The sequence below is a fragment of the Lampetra planeri genome, chromosome 3 (assembly GCF_965212315.1).
Source record: "Lampetra planeri chromosome 3, kcLamPlan1.2.h2, whole genome shotgun sequence".
NCBI classification, from domain to species: domain Eukaryota; kingdom Metazoa; phylum Chordata; class Hyperoartia; order Petromyzontiformes; family Petromyzontidae; genus Lampetra; species Lampetra planeri.
Window position 1 is genome coordinate 3638275 of NC_136109.1, and position 23797 is coordinate 3662071.

Genomic DNA, 23797 nt, shown 5'->3' on the forward strand with positions numbered 1-23797 from the left:
TAGTAATGAACAGGTGCCTCCAGAATATGTTGCGATCGAAACGTCGTGATTTAATATTTTTATTTTATTTTTCTACCTACGTGACTTTACCGAAAGAACCAAAGAGTATGAATTCCTGCAGTCACGAAAGCTTCAAATCAAGTTTGTATATGAAGGGAAGTAGATTGGAATGTGTAACAAATGAGTTGCGGGGCCTTGGGTTTAAAAACCCTGCACTCGCGGGCATTGCAATGCGTGACCACAAAGTAGTAAATTACCCAACTGGCAACAGCAAAGGTGGGTGATGCATCGTTTATTTGCCAGGTCAAGCAATTCAACAGCACTTACCTGCATTTATCAATGTCAGTCATATATGTGGTGGAATCACCAAATTAAAAAGCACAAAAATGTGTCCCTTTATGAGAAGATATTCTGTTAAGAGGCCAGCACTTACCGGGGAGGAGTGGAAATACAATAGCATCACACAATCCCTGCACAGGTGAATGTAGAAGCACCACTTACATGCCGTAGTGAGTGATGGAGCTGTAGTCGTACGGAGTTGTTAGATTGTGCTCATGCAACGTCTTTTTCTCAATTGCATCCTTCCATTCTGAAAAGGAGATATCCAGTCCACGCTTTTCAAGAACCCACGTGCATGTTTTGAGAATATACTGTAGCAAGTTACGTAAACACACAGCTTTGTCCTCTCTCTATTTCTGACTGATGCACACACCGGGCTTGACGTTTTCACTCAGCACCAAGACGTGGTCGTCACGGTCGCTGCGGCAGTGCTCGTGGTGGAAGCCGAGCGCGTGCATGAACTCGTGCAGAACGACGCCCTTGGTCACCTTGCCGGGCTCCAGGGACAGCGCCTGGTCCCCGCCCTGACGGCCCAGGAACGACCAATTCCTGTAGAGACAACCCCAGCCTGAGCACGGAGCCCCATTCACTCACCACTCACCACACAGAGACAACCCCAGCCTGAGCACTGAGCGCCATTCACTCACCACTCACCACACAGAGACAACCCCAGCCTGAGCACCGAGCCCCAATCACTCACCACTCACCACACAGAGACAACCCCAGCCTGAGCACGGAGCCCCATTCACTCACCACTCACCACACAGAGACAACCCCAGCCTGAGCACTGAGCCCCATTCACTCACCACTCACCACACAGAGACAACCCCAGCCTGAGCACTGAGCCCCATTCACTCACCACTCACCACACAGAGACAACCCCAGCCTGAGCACTGAGCCCCATTCACTCACCACTCACCACACAGAGACAACCCCAGCCTGAGCACTGAGCCCCATTCACTCACCACACAGAGACAACCCCAGCCTGAGCACCGAGCCCCATTCACTCACCACTCACCACACAGCGACAATTCTAGCCTGAACACGGAGCCCCATTCACTCACCACTCATCACACAGAGACAACCCCAGCCTGAGCACTGAGCCCCATTCACTCACCACTCACCACACAGAGACAACTCCAGCCTGAGCACTGAGCCCCATTCACTCACCACTCACCACACAGAGACAACCCCAGCCTGAGCACTGAGCCCCATTCACTCACCACTCACCACACAGAGACAACCCCAGCCTGAGCACTGAGCCCCATTCACTCACCACACAGAGACAACCCCAGCCTGAGCACCGAGCCCCATTCACTCACCACTCACCACACAGCGACAATTCTAGCCTGAACACGGAGCCCCATTCACTCACCACTCATCACACAGAGACAACCCCAGCCTGAGCACTGAGCCCCATTCACTCACCACTCACCACACAGAGACAACTCCAGCCTGAGCACTGAGCCCCATTCACTCACCACTCACCACACAGAGACAACCCCAGCCTGAGCACGGAGCCCAATTCACTCACCACTCATCACACAGAGACAACCCCAGCCTAACCACAACCAGTCTGTGTGTCTGTAGTAGCCATGTCTATGGTGTCCGTGTCTCTGTAGTGGCCGTGTCACTGTTGTGTCCGTGTCTCTGAAGTGGCCATGTCAATAGTATCTATCACTGTAGAAGCCATGTCTCTAAAGTAGCCATGTATATAGTGTCCGTGTCTCTGTAGTAGCCGTATTTATCATGTCCGTGTCTCTGTAATGACCATGTCTCTCGTGTCCATGTCTCTTGAGTGGCCGTGTGTCTATAATGGCTGTGTCTCTGTAGTGTCCGTGCGTCTGTAGTAGCCATGTCTATAGTGTCCGTATCTCTGTAGTGGCCATTCTCTGTAGTAGCCATGTCTATAGTGTCTGTGTCTGTGTAGTGGCCATGTCAATAGTGTCTGTGTCTCTGTAGTAGCCATGTCTACAGTGTCCGTGTCTCTGTAGCAGCCATTCTCTGTAGTGGCCATGTCTATAGTCTCCGTGTCTCTGTAGTGTCCGTGTCTCTGTAGTGGCCATGTCTATAGTGTCCGTATCTCTGTAGTGGCCATTCTCTGTAGTAGCCACGTTTATAGTGTCCGTGTCTCTGTAGTGACCGTGTCTCTAGTAACCATGTCTATAATGTCCCCGTTTCTGTAGTGGCCATGTCTATAGTGTCTGTGTCTCTGTAGTGGCCATGTTTATAGTGTCTGTGTCTCTGTAGTGTCTGTGTCTCTGTAGTGGCCACTTCTATAGTGCCCGTGTCTCTGTAGTGTCTGTGTCTCTGTAGTAGCCATGTCTATCGTGTCTGTGTCTCTGTAGTGGCCATGTCTATCGTGTCCGTGTCTCTGTAGTGGCCATGTTTCTGTAGCTGTGTCTCTGCCATGTTTCTGTAGCTGTGTCTCTGCCATGTCCGTGTCTCCGTGTCTCACCCCTCCCACGCGTGGATGTAGATGTAGTCAGTCTCGTTGGCGCGAGGGATGAACCGGACGCTTGTTTTCTTCTCAAACTCCAGCGCCGCCTCCTCGATCTTCTTGACATCGCCGTCATCTGCAGGTCACATGGCGGGCGTGAGTGGTGGGGCCGGCGTGAGCGGGAAGAGCGCACAGCGAGTGCCAAGTGCCAAGTGTAGCCAAAGACGTGGGGCACGGCGTGGGGTGGAGTGTGGGGCACGGAGAGGAACACAGAGGGTCACGGCGGGGGCACAAAGAGGGGCACAGAGGGTGGCACTGCGTGGGGTGGAGCGTGGGGCACAGTGGGTGGCACGGCGTGGGGTGGAGCGTGAGTGGCGGCAGCGCTGGGCTCCTGTGGGGAGGCCCCGGGGGCCGCTCCGCCGCCTCGGCCCCACGGCCGCCACTGCGCCTCTCCCTGCGCTTCCACTCGGCAGCAGGAGGCGTCGCTCATTCAAACCACGGCACCGCTTTATTTGAGTTGACAGAGTAATTTGCCGTTCTACGAGAGCCGCTTCTCTTTCATGGACACTGCTGGTCAGGTGCTGCGATTTACTCATTGTTCTATAGTAGCGTCATGGTTACCGCTGCCTTTGACTGGATAGCATCACGTGTGAATTATTGACTTAACTATCATTTGCTGGGTCCCCACAACATGTTTTTGACAGCAGATAAAGAACAAACATCATTATCTATCCATTCTAAATGGTATCCATTCCTTCTATTCTAAATGGTATCCATTCCTTCTAATGTCTAATCAAGCTGTGTTGAGTGAGCGGCACTGCTTCAGATAAAGCCCGGAGCAGAGTCCCTGCGTGAGTGAAATCTTTGCCCCCGCGGTCCCCCGCCCGACGACGCGAGGAATCTCCACGATCCGCGTTGGCGACGCGAGCCTCTCGAGCGCCGCTCTGCGCTCTCCGTGTCGTGTGCACCGCTTCCTCTGCTCCATTGGCCCCAATGCGGCATTCCCATCACAGTCACACACACTGAGTGCACGTTACTGGCTCCTACACGTACGGTGCCTTGCGTGTATCACGAGTCACGACCGATCTAAGTCAAAGACTCGAGGCCTGGTTACAGGCCTCTGTGCGTGATGATGCCGTGTGTATAGAGACACTTAGATTTGTGTGTCCTCTTCATCTGAGAGTGGTCTGGTTCCTGGGCTATGTGGATCTATTTACAAAGAGAGCTGCAGAGAATACCTCCAATAATCTTCAGATTCTATTTCAATCATGAGTTGTGGTTCCATCGTTCTCCCTTAGGATGACCATTAGTGAAGCGTTAATCAACATCCTTATTTTGCTGCAGCTATTTCAATGTAATGTCAATCATTCAGCACTTGTAGATGTGGCTTGATTATCACGCTGATACAAGTAACCAGGCGATATCTTACAGAGACTAAGACACCGAGTTGGGTTTCTTCTTCAGGGACAAACCCTGTCGCTGACTCTCTGCTCACCACCAGCTTACTACAGCCACCTCCACGCCCAGTCATGTGATTATCAATCCACACAGAGCACAGCTCTGAATAATTTACATCCTGATTTACATCGGGCCCTGCGCTTCATTCTAGACAAGGGCCACTCTGTTGATGTGAACTCTGCCCTTAATCTGGTCACCTTCCAGTCACAAGATGAACAAGGTACAGGTGGAACAAGGAATTAGTAGGGGGAAGAGGAGGGGGAGGCCACTCACAGAAGGCGAGGGACACTTTGTAGGGGACGTAGATTCGGCCGTCCCCGGCCTTGAGCCACTTCTGCATGGAGCGACGCGTGGGGTGGACGGCGATGTCTCCCCACTCGAGCGTGTAGTCTGGGTGAGACGGGACAGTGTCACTCACTCACTGGCACTCTCACACTCACTCACACGCTGAGTGTAAGCAACACACACGCTGAGTGTAAGTGACACACGCTGAGTGTAAGTGACACCGCACGCTGAGTGTAAGTGACACACACGCTGAGTGTAAGTGACACACGCTGAGTGTAAGCAACACACACGCTGAGTGTAAGTGACACCGCACGCTGAGTGTAAGTGACACACACGCTGAGTGTAAGTGACACACGCTGAGTGTAAGTGACACACACACTGAGTGTAAGTGACACGCTGCGTGTAAGTAACACACACGCTCAGTGTAAGTGACACACACGCTCAGTGTAAGTGACACACACGCTGAGTGTAAGTGACACACGCTGAGTGTAAGTGACACACACGCTGAGTGTAAGTGACACACACGCTGAGTGTAAGTGACACGTTGAGTGTAAGTGGCACGTTGAGTGTAAGTGACACACACTGAGTGTAAGTGACACCAAACGACGTGCTCCTCACCTCGTTTCTCAGTCTCCACCTTCAGTTTCTCTCTCAGCTGCGCTCACAGCGAGAGACAGGGAGACAGAGTGGAGGGGTAGAGATGTACGCACGCCGCCTGCTACACTCGTCTTCACGTCACTCTCGTGATGACCATCGTCAATGTCGCTGTCCGTGTCCCACTGCGTGTGCCGAGCCGTGCTCATTGCCAGGGCTCCCGCATCATTAATCCTCAAAAGCTCTGTTAAAATCACCATCTGACTACCTCCATGCTTTGTGGCCGGACGTTGCACACCTCCATCACGATATTCTGGTGCTGTTCAATGCCACGTGGCACTAACCTCTTCCCGTCGGTCGAAGAGACTCTGTGGGGCCTAAAACCCGCTACCGTAACGAAACAGCAGCACGCCCTGCTCCAACCCTTTAGCATTACAGCCAGGAAGACGACTGGGCAAGTGGAAGCAGCACGAACCCCCTTCATGGAAACGGTGGCACAACACCCCCCTGGCACAACACCCACCAGCAACGACACCCCCCTGGCACGACACCCCCCTGGCACGACACCCCCCTGGCACGACACCCCCCTGACACAACACCCCCCTGACACGACACCTTCTGGCACAACACCCCCTGACACGACACCCCCCTGGCACAACACCCACCAGCAACAACACCCCCCTGGTACGACACCCCCTGACACAACACCCCCCTGGCACAACACCCACCAGCAACAACATCCCCCTGACACAACACCCCCTGGCACAACATCCGCCTGACACAACACCCCCCTGGCACAACACCCCCCTGACACAACACCCCCCTGACACAACACTCCCTGACACAACACCCCCTGGCACAACACCCCCTGACACAACACCCTCCTGACACAACACCCCCCTGACACAACACCCCCCTGACACAACACCCCCCTGGCACAACACCCCCCTGACACAACACCCCCTGGCACAACACCCCCCTGGCACAACACCCCCTGGCACAAGACCCCCCTGACACAACACCCCCTGGCACAACACCCCCCTGGCACAACACCCCCCTGGCACAACACCCCCCTGACACAACACCCCCCTGACACAACACCCCCCTGGCACAACACCCCCCTGACACAACACCCCCCTGACACAACACCCCCCTGGCACAACACCCCCTTGACACAATACTTCCCTGACACAACACCCCCCTGACACAACACCCCCCTGACACAACACCCCCCTGGCACAACACCCCCCTGACACAACACCCCCCTGACACAACACCCCCCTGACACAACACCCCCCTGACACAACACCCCCCTGACACAGGCGGGCATGGAGCACTTGAGCCACAAGATTAAAGGGAGGCAGTGGGAGCTCTAAGTCACGTGGTCTCCCTTTCTACAGAGTTCACGATGAGGGGGATGGACGAGGAGGTGGGGAGGTCAGGACGGGAAAAAGCGGGGCAGAGACCCTCGGTGGTCAAGTGGCAGCGGAATGAGGAGTGGCGGAAGGCCGCCTGCTAAGCCCACCAGCCGCGTGTGGGTCAACTCGTTCATTAGGGGGTTAGCTGTCCCCCCTCCCCCCTCTCCCTGGCTTCTCCTCAGCATGCTGCTTCTTCCTCCTTCTCCGTTCCCCCTCCCCATGTACAACTTCCTCTCCCCCCTAACGCGAGCTCCCCACTTGGCTGAGGCAGGGGGCCTCTCCCCCCCTCCCCCTGCCTTGTGGTGCCGTGACGTCACAATGGATTACCGCCGACGTTCTGTAGCCCGTTGCTGGGATGTCTCGGCGTGTTGCATCGCGGTCGCGTTTTGTTTTCGTAAAGAAAATTCGTCGTCTGAGAATTGTAGCTGGCAGTGTGCACATGGACGTGTGTAGACAGTGTGCACATGGACGTGTGTAGGCAGTGTGCACATGGACGTGTGTAGGCAGTGTGCACATGGACGTGTGTAGGCAGTGTGCACATGGACGTGTGTAGGCAGTGTGCACATGGACGTGTGTAGGCCGTGTCGTCAATCCACTGCTGTATGAGGGCTTCCTCACGCCATGCAGGTTGGGGGGTAATGTGACCATACTTCACCACACTGGTCATCGTGGGTTCATGAAAGTAAGGAGAATAGACACGGGAGTATTTATAGCACGATACTACTTCTGCATTGCCCTCTCCTCCCACAATGCAGCTACAAGAATGTTTTATTAGAATATTATTTGTCGATGTTTAGCTCCACGGCTGTTTATCAATACCAGGAGCGTCCGGGTGTAACGACGCAAGACTGCCGTGTAAGGAGCGCAGCGTGGACGCGTGGGGCACGGTGTCGTGTCGCTCTACGAGCGGCAGGCTGGACGTCGCGCTCGTCGCGTCACCCGCCGGGTGCACCGTGCACCACGCGGCACCCCCGAGCGCCGTGCGCGGTGCCGCGCTGGAGCTGAGGGAGTCCTGGGAGCCGCCTCACCTCGGGGAGGATTTCCTGCAGCGCCTCTTCATCCAGCTCGGCTCCCGGCTGCAGCGTCTGGGGACAAAGCAGGGACGAGTCATTTTCTCACTCTCACTCAGAGATCCATGCGTGGTGTGAGCAGGGACTCTCCAACACACCGGTGGGCTCAAGTAATAAACTAATTGGCACGTTGTGACAATCCTTACTGGCTATGTCAGGCGGTGGAGGGTTACGACACATTTATACTTACGTGAACTAACCCAAAAACCTTTATTATGAATAATATTGGTCGCGAAAGCCTACGTTTAACACAAAACAGAAATTATTACAGATGTAGAAAATATAAACTGGGAAAAAGTATTGGAGGCTACTGGTGAGGAATCTTCCTGGTTGTATTTAAAATAAATTTGCTTGAATACGGCGTACGCAGAGACCCGATCAAACGACACTGACCAATCAACATTGCACCTGGACGTGTAACACTGAAAAGGATCGTATACGCCAAAGGCTTTTGTAGAAAAAGCAGGCAAAGATAAAAGCAGGCAAGAGATGAAATGTGCAATATCATGAACCACGTTGTGTGTTTGAAGAAGGCAAATCTTACAACTCTCTAGGTAATTGGCTTCATTCATCTGCACGTTGGCACACAAGTAGACCCCCTGTACACAACACTCACTTACAAGAGGATCTTGTACACAAGTACTAAGTAGAGGTGCAGCCCTGCAAGTGCCTGCTCACGCCACTGCTGGCTGAAGGGTTTATTCTAGAGGAAGCTATAGAGAGCCCCTCTAGAGGGTATTTGGTCTACTCTTCCACACTGCCCAGACATCTTGAAAGATGTGGGAGTACCCACACTTTACCCCACCACACGCGGCCTCCTCATCAACTCACTGCAGTGAGCAATCTACTGCCGGGCGGACAGAGGCGGGGGTTTAAGAAGTTTGCCCCGCTGTTTCAGCTGCCGCGCCGGGAGATCGAATCGAACTGGCGACCCGTGGATAGCGAGTCCAGCGCCCTCCTCACCACGACCCCACGGCAGCTTCCCTCCCAGAGAGTGAACGACGCTCGTCGCAAACCGCTCCCTAGCGGCGCGTCACTGGCGCCGCGGCCTCGCCGAGTCCGGGCCGGGTTTCCCTCCCGCGCTTCCCTCTGCGCGAGGACCGCTCCGCCCACCGGCGTGACCGCTACCGCGCGCCCAGCTGCCTCCTGCCGGCGCTACGGGGAGACGGCACCGCCGGGGAGAGTTTGTTTCCTGGGCGGTCGCCCACGAGTCTCTCCGCCGCACGAACTCTGCCCGCGAGTCCCCGCGGTGCGAGCCGAGCCTCGGCACCCCCTGCCGTGTCCCAGAGGGAGGGGGCACCCCGCGTCTGGACTCCGCTAGCGGTGGCCTCGTGCGTGGGCAGCGTCGCCTCTCTCCTGCGCTTCAACGCGGCACCCGCATCAGGCGGATCCCTTGCAGCGTCTGATGAGTTGAGTTGTGATTCTGAATTCATTAAACTAATAACTGTTGATTAGTGTTTCATTCCACAACTGAAATGATCTGACTGCAAATTTAGTTGGATTGTTTATACTGCGTTATTGTTTACTGTTCCTGTACTGCCATTGTCAATGTATGTTTGTTATTTAGCTGTGAAGCTGTGTAGACTCATCCCCTGTGTTGCTGGGCCCAGCTCTGCTCTGCTAGAGGAGCCGTTGGGCTCCCCCGGTGTTACTTGAGGGGGGCCCAGACCAACCGAGCCCCCCCACCCCACCGAGTCCCCACAGAGACTCTCCCAGCTGTGCGCTGTGCGCTGTGCTGAGTGACGGCCGCTCACAGCGAGGGGGCTGACGGGGCCCAGCGGCGGCGCGGTCGCTGCTTCGTGTAGAGCCTCAGGGGCCGCCCTGGTTAATACCACGAGGGGAGTCACCAAACGTGCACGCGGCCTGCTTCACAGCGGACGTTAAAGATCCGCGATTGAAAACCAGCGGTGATGCGAGCCAGCGTCACGGTCCGACGCTGAACATCGCTCGCTAGTGACCCCACGTAGCACCGGGGCTCTGTGCACCGTGACCCAGCGCTGTGGAGGCGAGGGTTGGCGAATCGCACAAATTTGTGAAACTCCCACGGGAGCCAGGCCACCACCTCCTGGCTTGCCAGGGGATGGCAGTACAAGTGGATTCCAATCAAAGTAATCTCCCAACTAAACTAAGTAATCTCTTATCTAATCAAAATAATCTCCCTTCTAAACACAGTAATCTCCCATCTACACACAGTAAACACACAGATATGCTGTCTGTGAGAATCTGGACAGAGTCACTCTACGCAGTCACGTGAGTGACTCACAGAGTGGAGCATCTCATCTGGGATGTTCACAGCTGCCACACCAACCACGTGGGGATCAGGTACAGCCCAGTAACCAGATTTGTATGAACGCTGTGATGCTGTGTAGACGCGTGTAGCTGTAGACTTGTCTAGCTGCCTATTCATGGACAAACGCGCGTCTTGTAAATATCCAAGCATCAAAAGCAGCGCAGTACATTATCCTGCAGCGATTGTACGCTTTATGTGCACTCGCAAGTTATGATGAACAATTATAACAATATTTATTTTAATTCCTTAAACATGATATCTCAAGTTGTAGTCAATGAGTGTATATAATTATTGACATCCACGAGTCCATCACCTGCACTGGTCGTAGCGCTGCTCCCGTGAGCGTTGTGCACATGGAGAGACCCTCGCACCGCCTGCTCTGGTGTCGTCATCGCTGGTGTCTGGGCACAGCTCCCCCCGTCCCAACCGCCCCCACCCCTCGTCCCCACCGCCCCCACCCCCCACCCCACCGCCCCCACCGCCACCCCCCCACCGTCCCCACCGCCCCCACCCCCCACCCCACCGCCCCCACCCCCCGTCCCCCCTCTCTCTACAAGCGCCACGCTGCTGCCCCACGTGACTCTCCCCTGGAGCCATCGGCACAGCGGCCGCTGTCGCCTGGCCAGGAGCCAGCCGCACGGAGCGCGAGGCCTCCTCACCTTCCTGCGGATGCCGGCCGTGATGGAGACCATGGTGAGAGTTTCCACCAGCCCCGTGGCAGGGTACAGGATGTTCTCCAGCAGCGTGTAGTCCTTGTATGAGGGCCGGTTCACCATGTCCGTCAGCAGGGAGATGGCTCCTGCAGCAGCAGCAGCACACAACACACATCAGCAGTAGCTCATGCAGCACGCCGACAACATGCAGTAGGGGGCCGTCCATAAATGACGTCACGCACCTGGGGGGGGGGGGGGGTCAGACATTTGTGACGATGTGTGACGGGGGGGGGTTTGAGAAATGTGACGTCACATCAAAATGTGCACATTAACTACGCAGTACAATGACAGTAGTTTAAACCGATTTGAAGCATGTTTTATTTTTTTGGGGGGGGGGGGGCAGAGCTTTGTGACGTCATATTTGAGGGGGCGTCTGACTTTTTGTGCCGCCGTGTGACGATGGGGGGGGGGGTCAAAAATCGTCCAAAATCTCGTGACATCATTTATGGACGGCCCCTAGCAGCACACAGCACACACAGCTTATGGACAATATGCAGCACACAGCATAAGCACACAGCGCACACAGCAAACAGCACACACTGCAGCACACACAGCGCACACAGCAATCAGCACACACTGCAGCACACACAGCAATCAGCACACACACACAGCAGCAAACACAGTACACAGGGCAGCACAGACAGCAGCACACACCAGGGCACACAGCACACACACAGCACACACACAGCACACACAGCAGAGCACGCTGTCTCTGCCCTGGCTGGGGCCTCCCGGCACCGGCACCGGCGCGGCGAGGGAGCGGCAGCGCCTCGAGCTGAGCACGCGGCCTGGCAGGGCCCTCAGCAGCACGGGGGCAGTGGGGGGGAGGGTCACGTGACTGGGTCAGGGGTGTGGTCGGTGACGCGGCCTCCTCTCCACTCCCCCCCTGTCGCGGTCGATCGCCACGCACGGAGAGATGGCGGGGGCTGCTGAGCGGCCACTCGGGGGCCGCGTGGCCACGTGACTCTACACATCTCGACCCCAGTGCCCCTCACACCAAGGGTGGTCACACAGCCCGTGGTGAGACTCATCCTCACCCTGTGCGTTACAGATGATGTCCAGGTCCTGCTCAGTGGAGACCCTGGCCAGGGTTTCCAGAGCGGAGAGCTTGCAGGGTGCGTCGGGCACGTCCAGGTAGCAGGCCAGCACGTCCGCCGCCAGCTCCTGGTGGAAGCACGACTTCAGCTCCGGCTCCACGCTCAGGTTTCTTAGAGTTGTTGCTGCAAACCTCAACGTGTTTTTGGATTCCTGCAACGAGTCACCACAGCGAGCGTCAGGTTCATTCTACAGCTACATTGGACTTGTCAATGCACAGCATTAAATCAGAAAATCAACTCCAAATTAAATTATTTAAATGACATTCCAGATGAAGCATAAGGACGAATACGATGCACATACGTAGTTCCTGTTGAAACAACTCACGTGTTGATGCAACATAAACGAGTTGCAGGCAATACTCGAAGGAGGTGAGTTTGAGTTTCCAATGCAACGTAACAGAAGTGACGAACCGCAACACAAACCGCGTCCTGATGCGACACAGCAGCGCGGATCGACGGCGACAAACGGCACAAGCGACGCTGAGAACCGCGCTGAGGAAGCGGGTTTCCTATTCACGGCAAAAGTGACAACAACCGCCTGCTGCTGCTGCTGTGACGATGAGCGTCGTGCGGTGTGCAGCGCAGCGCCAGGCTGGGGCCTGCCTCTGGCTCTGTCAGGGATCCCTCGGAGCTCCGTGCAGCTTCCCACTCAGCTGGGCCATGGGATGGGGCTGAGCAAGTGAGTAGCTGCATTGCAACTTGTTTGAGATTGTCTTGAACATGTTTGGGACGGTTTAGGGAGGCCTTCATCCAGCAGTGGCTGATGGTGATGATGATGGTGATGATGGTGTTGATGGTAACAATTATGATGTTGGTGATGATGATGGTGGTGATGAGTGATGGTGGTGATGATGGTAACAATGATGATGTTGGTTAAGATGATGGTGATGATGATGGTGATGATGGTGATGATGATGATGGTGATGATGATGATGGTGGTGATGATGGTAACAATGATGATGTTGGTGAAGATGATGGTGGTGATGATGGTGATGATGGTGATGATGGTGATGATGATGGAGATGATAGTGATTATGGTGATAATGATGGTGATGATGATGACTTCAACATCGCAGTGCATGGTGTGGGGCCCATGGGAGCTGATGTCATGAGGAGCGCTCGGCCTGACCCCGAATCCCAGCCGCTGAGATCCACTCCGCGTGTTGGAATCTGGATCTGATCGGCGGCCAGCAGAATGGGATCCCAATCAGCTGCTGCAGGAGACCGGATTCTGTTGCGGAACCACAGCAGCTGCTGCTGCTGCTACTGTGGTTACATTGCTCAACATGACAGCCACTCTCTCTTGCTGTATAGGCAATAGAAATCCACGTTCATTGAAACACAAAACTATTTTTGTTAACTAGTAAAGACGTCACGAGAGTGAGGCCGAGTTGCTCTGGCACAATGAGATAACCGACACCTGTGGAACTGCACAGGTCTGGGCTCGATTCCCAGCTGGGATTGTTTAAAATGTACCATTACTATAAACAATAAGTTGATGTTTGTAGTAAAGATAAACCCTCTTGTCCCTGTGACACTAAACCTCACGAGCGAGGGCCCTGAGTGGAGCCCAGAGGCTGTCACTCACTATCACTCACTGTCACTCACTGTCACTCACTGTCACTCACTCACTGTCGCTCACTCACCATCACTCACTCACTGTCACTCACTCACTGTCACTCACTGTCACTCACTCACCATCACTCACTCACTCACTGTCACTCACTCACTGTCACTCACTCACCATCACTCACTCACTGTCACTCACTCACTGTCACTCACTGTCACTTGTTGCTACAGGGGCTAGTAACTGACTGACACTTGGTAATCAATGGATGATGAACTAACTCACACTCACCAAGCTCTAACTCACTGGCACTCATTGAAGGATTCGCCTTCTCACTCACTCTCCACTCATTCACTAAATCACACTACCACTCATTCTCACTCATTCACACTCTCAATCACACTCACTCAGTTGATCTCACAGACACTGTCACTCACTCACTGTCACTCACTGTCACCCACTGTCACCCACTGTCACTCACTCACTGTCACTCACTGTCACTCACTCAGTCACTCACTGTCACTCACTCACTGTCACTCACTGTCACTCACTCACTGTCACTCACTGTCACTCACTGCCACTCACTGTCACTCACTCACTGTCATACACTCACTGTCACTCACTGTCACTGTCACTCAGTCACTGTCACTCACTATCATTCACTCACTGCCACTCACTGCCACTCACTGTCACTCACTGTCACTCACAGTCACTCACTGTCGCTCACTCACTGTCACTCACTCACTGCCACTCACTGTCACTCATTCACTGTCACTCACTCACTGTCACTCACTGTCACTCATTCACTGTCACTCACTCACTGTCACTAACTGTCACTCACTCACTCACTGTCACTCACTCGCTGTCACTCACTGTCGCTCACTCACTGTCACTCACTCACTGCCACTCACTGTCACTCATTCACTGTCACTCACTCACTGTCACTTACTGTCACTCACTCACTCACTGTCACTCACTCGCTGTCACTCACTCACTGCAACTCACTGTCACTCACTCACTGTCACTTACTGCCACTCACTGCCACTCACCGTCACTCACTGTCACTCACTCACTGTCACTCACTCACTGGCACTCACTGTCACTCACTCACTGTCACTCACTCACTGTCACTCACTCACTGTCACTCACTGTCACTCACTCACTGTCGCTCACTCACTGTCACTCACTCACTGTCACTCACTCACTGTCACTCACTGTTACTCACTCGCTGTCACTCACTCACTGCCACTCACTGTCACTCACTCACTGTCACTTACTGCCACTCACTGCCACTCACTGTTACTCACTGTCACTCACTCACTGCCACTCACTGTCACTAACTCACTGTCACTCACTGTCACTCACTGTCACTCACTCACTGTCATTCCATGTCACTCAGTCACTCACTCACTGTCACTCACTGTCACTCACTCACTGTCACTGTCACTCACTCACTGTCACTCACTCAGTCACTCACTGTCACTCACTCACTGTCAATCACTGTCACTCACTGTCACTCACTCACTGTCACTCACTCACTGTCACTGTCGCTCACTCACTCACTCACTGTCACTCACTCACTGTCATTCACTGTCACTCACTCACTGTCACTCACTCAGTCACTCACTGTCACTCACTCACTGTCAATCACTGTCACTCATTGTCACTCACTCACTGTCACTCACTCACCGTCACTGTCGCTCACTCACTCACTGTCACTCACTCACTGTCATTCACTGTCACTCACTCACTGTCACTCACTCAGTCACTCACTGTCACTCACTCACTGTCAATCACTGTCACTCATTGTCACTCACTCACTGTCACTCACTCACTGTCACTGTCGCTCACTCACTCACTGTCACTCACTCACTGTCATTCACTGTCACTCACTCACTGTCGCTCACTCACTGTCACTCACTCACTGTCACTCACTATCACTCAATCACTGTCACTCACGGTCACTCACTGCCACTCACTTTCACTCGCTCACTGTCACTCACTGTCACTCACTATCACTCACTCACTGTCACTCACTGTCACTCACTGTCACTCACTCACTGTCACTCACTGTCACTTGTTGCTACAGGGGCTAGTAACTGACTGACACTTGGTAATCAATGGATGATGAACTAACTCACACTCACCAAGCTCTAACTCACTGGCACTCATTGAAGGATTCGCCTTCTCACTCACTCTCCACTCATTCACTAAATCACTTCCACTCATTCTCACTCATTCACACTCTCAATCACTCTCACTCAGTTGACCTCCCAGACACTGTCACTCACTCACTGTCACCCACTGTCACCCACTGTCACTCACTGTCACTCACTCACTGTCACTCACTCACTGTCACTCAGTCACTGTCACTGTCGCTCACTCACTCACTCACTCACTGTCACTCACTCACTGTCATTCACTGTCACTCACTCACTGTCGCTCACTCACTGTCGCTCACTCACTGTCATTCACTGTCACTCACTATCACTCAATCACTGTCACTCACGGTCACTCACTGCCACTCACTGTCGCTCACTCACTCACTCACTGTAACTCACTCACTGCCACTCACTTTCACTCGCTCACTGTCACTCACTGTCACTCACTGTCACTCACTCACTGTCACTCACTGTCACTCACTCACTGTCACTCACTGTCACTTGTTGCTACAGGGGCTAGTAACTGACTGACACTTGGTAATCAATGGATGATGAACTAACTCACACTCACCAAGCTCTAACTCACTGGCACTCATTGAAGGATTCGCCTTCTCACTCACTCTCCACTCATTCACTAAATCACTTCCACTCATTCTCACTCATTCACACTCTCAATCACTCTCACTCAGTTGACCTCCCAGACACTGTCACTCACTCACTGTCACCCACTGTCACCCACTGTCACTCACTGTCACTCACTCACTGTCACTCACTCACTGTCACTCACCCACTGTCACTCACTGTCACTCACTCACTGTCACTCACTGTCACACACTGTCACTCACTCGCTGTCACTCACTGTCACTCACTATCACTCACTCACTGTAACCCACTGACACTCACTGTCACTCACTCACTGTCACCCACTGTCACACACTGTCACTTACTCGCTGTCACTCACCCACTGTCACTCACTGTCACTCACTCACTGTCACTCACTGTCACACACTGTCACTCACTCGCTGTCACTCACTGTCACTCACTATCACTCACTCACTGTCACCCACTGACACTCACTGTCACTCACTCACTGTCACCCACTGTCACACACTGTCACTTACTCGCTGTCACTCACTGTCACTCACTGTCACTCACTCGCTGTCACTCACTGTCACTCACTATCACTCACTCGCTGTCACCCACTGTCACTCACTGTCACTCACTCACTGTCACCCACTGTCACTCACTGTCACTCACTGTCACTCACTGCCACCCACTGTAACTGACTGTCACTCACTGTCACTCACTCACTGTCACTCACTGTCACCTACTGTCACTGACTGTCACTCACTCACTCACTGTCACTCACTCACTCACTGTCACTCACTCACTGTCACTCACTGCCACTCACTGCCACTCACTGTCACTCACTCACTGCCACTCACTGTCACTCACTCACAGTCACTCACTCACTGTCACTCACTGTCACTCACTCACTGTAACTCACTGTCACTCACTGTCACTCACTGTCACTTACTGTCACTCACTCACTGTCACTCACTCACTGTCACTCACTGTCACTAACTCACTGTCACTCACTGTCACTCACTGTCACTCACTCACTGTCACTCACGGTCACTCACTGTCGCTCACTGTCACTTACTGTCACTCACTCACTGTCACTCACTCACTGTCACTCACTGTCACTAACTCACTGTCACTCACTGTCACTCACTGTCACTCACTCACTGTCACTCACGGTCACTCACTGTCGCTCACTCACTGTCGCTCACTGTCACTCACTCACTGTCACTCACTCGCTGTCACCCACTCACTGTCACTCACTGTCGCTCACTCACTGTCACTCACTCACTGTCACTCACTGTCACTCACTCACTCACTGTCACTCACAGTCACTCACTCGCTGTCACTCACTGTCACTCACTCACTGTCACTCACTCATTGTCACTCACTCACTGTCACTCACTCACTGTCACTCAGTGACTCACTCACAGTCACTCACTCACAGTCACTCACTGTCACTCACAGTCACTCACAGTCACTCACTCACTGTCACTCACTCACTGTCACTCACTGTCACTCACTGTCACTCAGGTCACTCACTGTCACTCACTCTGTCACTCACTGTCACTCACTCACTCGTTGTCACTCACTCACTGTCACTCGCTGTCACTCACTGTCACTCACTATCACTCACTGTTACTCACTCACTCACTGTTACTTACTCACTGTCACTCACTGTCACTCACTCACTGTCACTCACTCACTCACTGTCACTCACTGTCACTCACTCACTGTCACTCAATGTCACTGTCACTCACTCACTGTCACTCACTCACTGTCACTCACTCATTCACTGTCACTCACTCACTGTCACTCACTCACTCACTGTCACTCACAGTCACTCACTCACTGTCACTCACTCACTGTCACTCACTGTCACTCACTCTGTCACTCTGTCACTCACTGTTACTCACTCACTCACTGTCACTCACTCACTGTCACTCACTCACTGTCACTCACTCCATGTCACTCACTGTCACTCATTCACTGTCACTCACTCACTGTCACTCACTCTCTGTCACTCACTCACTGTCACTCACTCACTGTCACTCACTCACTGTCACTCACTCACTGTCACTCACTCATTCACTATAACACACTCACTGTCACTCACTCACTGTCACTCACTCACTGTCACTCACTCATTCACTATAACACACTCACTGTCACTCACTCACTGTCACTCACTCATTCACTGTCACTCACTCACTGTCACTCACTCACTGTCACTCACTGTCACTCACCATCACTCACTCTCTGTCACTCACTCATTGTCACTCACTCTGTCACTCACTCAGTCATTCACTCACGGTCACTCACTCAGTCACTCACGGTCCCTCACTGTCAATCACTCACTGTCACTCACTGTCACTCACTCACTGTCACTCACTGTCACTCACTCACTGTCACTAACTGTCACTCACTGACTGTCACTAACTCACTGTCACTCACTCACTGTCACTAACTGTCACTCACTGTCATTCACTCACTGTCACTCACTCACTGTCACTCACTCACGGTCACTCACTAACTGTCACTCACTCACGGTCAATCACTGTCACTCACTCACTGTCACTCACTCACGGTCACTCACTAACTGTCACTCACTAACTGTCATTCACTGTCACTCACTCACTGTCACTCACTCACTGTCACTCACTCACTGTCATTCACTGTCACTCACTCACTGTCACTCAATCACTGTCACTCAGTCACTCACTCACTGTCACTCACTGTCACTCACTCACTGTCACTCACTGTTACTCACTCACTGTCACTCAGTCACTCACTCACAGTCACTTACAGTCACTCACTGTCACTAAACTCACTGTCACTCACTGTCACTCACTGTCACTCACTCACTGTCACTCACTCACTGTCACTCACTGTCACTCACTCTGTCACTCACTCTGTCACTCAATGTCACTCACAGTCACTCACAGTCACTCACTCACTGTCACTCACTCACTGCACTCACTCATTCACTGTCACTCACTCACTGTCACTGACTGTCACTCACTCACTGTCACTCACTCACTGTCACTCACTGTCACTCACTCAAAGTAACTCACTCACTGTCACTCACTGTCACTCACTCAGTCACTCACAGTCACTCACTCACAGTCACTCACTCACAGTCACTCACTCACAGTCACTCACTATGTCACTCACTCTGTCACTCACTGTCACTCACTCACTGTCACTCACAGTCACTCACTATCACTCACTCACTGTCACTAAACTCACTGTCACTCACAGTCACTCACTCACAGTCACTCACTCACTGTCATTCACTGTCACTCACTCACTGTCACTAACTGTCACTCACTGTCACTCACTCACTGTCACTCACTGTCACTCACTCACTGTCACTCACTCACTCACTGTCACTCACTGTCACTCACTCACTGTCACTCACTGTCACTCACTCACTGTCACTCACTGTCACTCACTCACTAACTCACAGTCACTCACTGTCATTCACTGTCACTCACTCACTGTCACTAACTGTCACTCACTGTCGCGCACTCACTGTCACTCACTGTCACTCACTCACTGTCACTCACTGTCACTCACTGTCACTCACTCACTAACTCACAGTCACTCACTGTCACTCACTGTCACTCACTCACTGTCACTCACTGTCCCTCACTGTCACTTACTCACTGTCACTCACTCACTGTCACTCACTCACTGTCACTCACTGTCACTCACTCACTGTCACTCACTGTCACTCACTCACTGTCACTCACTCACTGTCACTCACAGTCACTCACTCACTGTCACTCACTCACTGTCACTCACTGTCGCTCACTCACTGTCACTCACTGTCACTCACTCACTGTCACTCACTGTCACTCACTCACTGTCACTCAACAACACAACAACAACCGCCATTCGCCACTAAGTGGCGGTGACGTCACCACGACGCTTGTGCCAGGCCATGTGCACCCTGAGGCCACGTGAAGTGTCGAACGCCCGCTGGCAGGAGGTCACGGGGCAGACCCAGGTGCCACGGGTCGACTGACCGAGATGACCGAGATGACTGGCTGATGCACCACCTGTGCCCCCTACTGTGCCAACTTGCTGTGCTTTAGCCACCCGGCGCTCCGCTCGTTGTTGTGAGCGTCGCTCCTCCGCCCTCCGTTGTTGTTGGAGGGCGACTGCCTCCAACTGCCCAGTAGCGTCCTTCACGAGCCTCCTCCACTGAGGCCGATCTTGACACCGCTGGTACCAGTCATCGGCAAGTCCACTCAGCTCCACGTCCTCCTGTACCACATCACTCCATCTCTTCTCTAGCCCGTGCCGCGCCCGTTTAGCCCCCTCGATCCGGCCGAACAAAAGCTGTTTAGGCATGCGGTGGCTGGGCATGCGGGCTACATGACCCAGCCAACGCAGCCTTGCCTGCCGGAGGAGCTCACTGATGGGACTTTGCCCAGATCTTTCAAGGACTTGTGAGCTCCTCACACAATCCAGCCTGGTTAAACCCAGGATGGATCGTAGGCAGGCCAGCCTAAATGTTTCCAACCGGCGAAGATGCTCCACTAGGGGGGTCCACGTTTCGCAAGCGTAGAGAAGGGAGGGAATGACCGTGGCCGAGAAGACCTGAAGCTTCGTGCGGAGCGACAGACCAGGTAGCTTCCACACAGCGTTACGCAACCGATGAAAAGATATTGCCGCTCGACTGATTCGGAGTGAGACCTCTGCTGATAAACTGGAGCCGGTCATGAGCACACTGCCCAGGTATGGGAAACTCTCTACTCTCTCCACAACTGCCCCATCACCGATTGGGAGTTGTGGGGGCGGAGTGCCCGATGGTACAAAATACCCAGGCAGGTGCTTAGTTTTGGTGGGGCTGATGGTAAGGCCCCACCTCTTAGTGGCACACTCCAGTCTCAGCAGCAGCGTCTCCAACTCCTCTTCTGAATGAGCAGCTATTACCAAATCATCGGCATACATAACGTGGTTGACCAATAGGGAGCCATCCCTTGATCGCACCCGGGCGTCGATCAGCCTCCCATTATATCTGTACCAAATGGTAATTCCCCCGGTATGGTAATTCCCCCGGTACAGCTATTGAAGGCTTCACGAACCACGCAGTCGAAATAGATGTTAAATAATGTGGGAGCCAGAGGACATCCCTGTCGCACCCCAAGGTGTACAGGGAAAGGCTCCGACTCCCGGCCACGTAGTTTTACCCGGGCCCGCTCACCATCATGAAGGTCCTTAATGATCGTGAGCAGAGGGTCAGGGACTCCGAAAGCACGAAGAACAACCCAGAGCCCAGTCCTACTGATGGTATGTCACTCACTCAGTGTCACTCACTCACTGTCACTTACTCACTGTCACTCACTGTCAATCACTCACTGTCACTCACTCGCTGTCACTCACTCAGTGCCACTCACTGTCACTCACTCACTGTCACTCACTCACTGTCACTCACTGTCACTCACTCACTGTCACTCACTCACTGTCACTCACTCACTGTCACTCACTCACTGTCACTCACTGTCACTCACTCACTGTCACTGACTGTCACTCACTGACTGTCACTCACTCACTGTCACTCACTCGCTGTCACTCACTCACTGTCACTCACTCAGTGTCACTCACTCACTGTCACTCACTGTCACTCACTCGCTGTCACTCACTCACTGTCACTGACTGTCACTCACTCACTGTCACTCGCTCGCTGTCACTCACTCACTGTAACTCACTCAGTGTCACTCACTCAGTGTCACTCGCTGTCACTCACTCGCTGTCACTCACTGTCACTCACTCACTGTCACTTACTGTCACTCACTGTCAATCACTCACTGTCACTCACTCACTCACTGTCACTGACTGTCACTCACTCACTGTCACTCACTCACTCACTGTCACTCAGTGTCACTCACTCAGTGTCACTCACTCACTGTCACTCACTGTCACTTACTCACTGTCCCTCACTGTGACTCACTGTCACTCACTCACTGTCACTCACTCACTGTCACTCAGTGTCACTCACTCAGTGTCACTCACTCACTGTCACTCAGTGTCACTCACTCAGTGTCACTCACTCACTGTCACTCACTCACTGTCACTCTCTGTCACTCACTGTCTGTCACTCACTCAGTGTCACTCACTCACTGTCACTCACTGTCACTCACTCACTGTCCCTCACTGTGACTCACTGTCACTCACTCACTGTCACTCAGTGTCACTCACTCAGTGTCACTCACTCACTGTAAATCACTCACTCACTGTCACTCACTCACTGTCACTCACTCAGTGTCACTCACTCAGTGTCACTCACTCACTGTCACTCACTCACTGTCACTCACTCAGTGTCACTCACTCAGTGTCACTCACTGTCACTCACTCACTGTCACTCACTCAGTGTCACTCACTCAGTGTCACTCACTCACTGTCACTCGCTCACTGTCACTCACTCACTGTCACTCACTCAGTGTCACTCACTCAGTGTCACTCACTGTCACTCACTCACTGTCACTCACTCACTCACTGACTGTCACTCACTGACTGTCACTCACTCACTGTCACTCACTCAGTGTCACTCACTCAGTGTCACTCACTGTCACTCACTCACTGTCACTCACTCACTGTCACTCACTCACTCACTCACTGTCACTGACTGTCACTCACTGACTGTCACTCACTCACTGTCACTCACTCACTGTCACTCACTCACTGTCACTCATTCGCTGTCACTCACTCACTGTCACTCACTGTCACTCACTCACTGTCACTCACTCACTCACTGTCACTGACTGTCACTCACTGACTGTCACTCACTCGCTGTCACTCACTCAGTGTCACTTACTCAGTGTCACTCACTGTCACTTACTCACTGTCACTCACTCACTGTCACTCACTCAGTGCCACTCACTGTCACTCACTCACTGTCACTCACTCACTGTCACTGACTGTCACTCACTCACTGTCACTCGCTCGCTGTCACTCACTCAGTGCTACTCACTGTCACTCACTCACTGTCACTCACTCACTGTCACTCACTCACTGTCACTGACTGTCACTCACTGACTGTCACTCACTCACTGTCACTCACTCACTGTCACTCACTCACTGTCACTCACTGTCACTCACTCACTGTCACTCACTCACTGTCACTCACTCAGTGTCACTCACTCACTGTCACTCACTGTCACTCACTCACTCACTATCACTGACTGTCACTCACTGACTGTCACTCACTCACTGTCACTTACTCACTGTCACTCACTGTCACTCACTCACTGTCACTCACTCACTCACTCACTGTCACTGACTGTCACTCACTCACTGTCACTAACTCTCTGTCACTCACTCACTGTCACTCACTCAGTGTCACTCGCTGTCACTCACTCACTGTCACTCACTCACTGTCACTCACTCACTGTCACTCACTCGCTGTCACTCACTCAGTGCCACTCACTGTCACTCACTCACTGTCACTCACTGTCACTCACTGTCACTCACTCACTGTCACTGTCACTCACTCACTGTCACTCACTCACTGTCACTCACTCACTGTCATTCACTCACTGTCACTCACTGTCACTCACTCACTGTCACTGACTGTCACTCACTCACTCGCTGTAACTCACTCACTGTCACTCACTCAGTGTCACTCACTCAAGTGTCACTCGCTGTCACTCACTCACTGTCACTCACTGTCACTCACTCACTGTCACTCACTGTCACTCACTGTCACTCACTCGCTGTCACTCACTCACTGTCACTCACTGTCACTCACTGACTGTCACTCACTCACTGTCA

At 53.0% G+C, this 23797-nt stretch overlaps 1 protein-coding gene across 3 annotated transcripts in view; it reads right to left on the reverse strand.

Annotated features, from left to right (window-relative positions):
- The window catches only part of LOC144736680 (uncharacterized), an 828508-nt gene that overhangs the window by 76555 nt on the left and 728156 nt on the right, over positions 1-23797 (reverse strand). For all 3 annotated transcript variants that reach the window (XM_078619283.1, XM_078619277.1, XM_078619289.1), the window contains 8 exons: positions 11645-11855; positions 10554-10693; positions 7563-7619; positions 5141-5177; positions 4511-4627; positions 2798-2915; positions 713-888; positions 502-589 (listed from right to left, as the gene is read on the reverse strand). In XM_078619283.1, coding sequence (XP_078475409.1) covers positions 502-589; positions 713-888; positions 2798-2915; positions 4511-4627; positions 5141-5177; positions 7563-7619; positions 10554-10693; positions 11645-11855 — 944 coding nt within the window. The remainder of the gene's footprint in view (positions 1-501; positions 590-712; positions 889-2797; positions 2916-4510; positions 4628-5140; positions 5178-7562; positions 7620-10553; positions 10694-11644; positions 11856-23797) is intronic.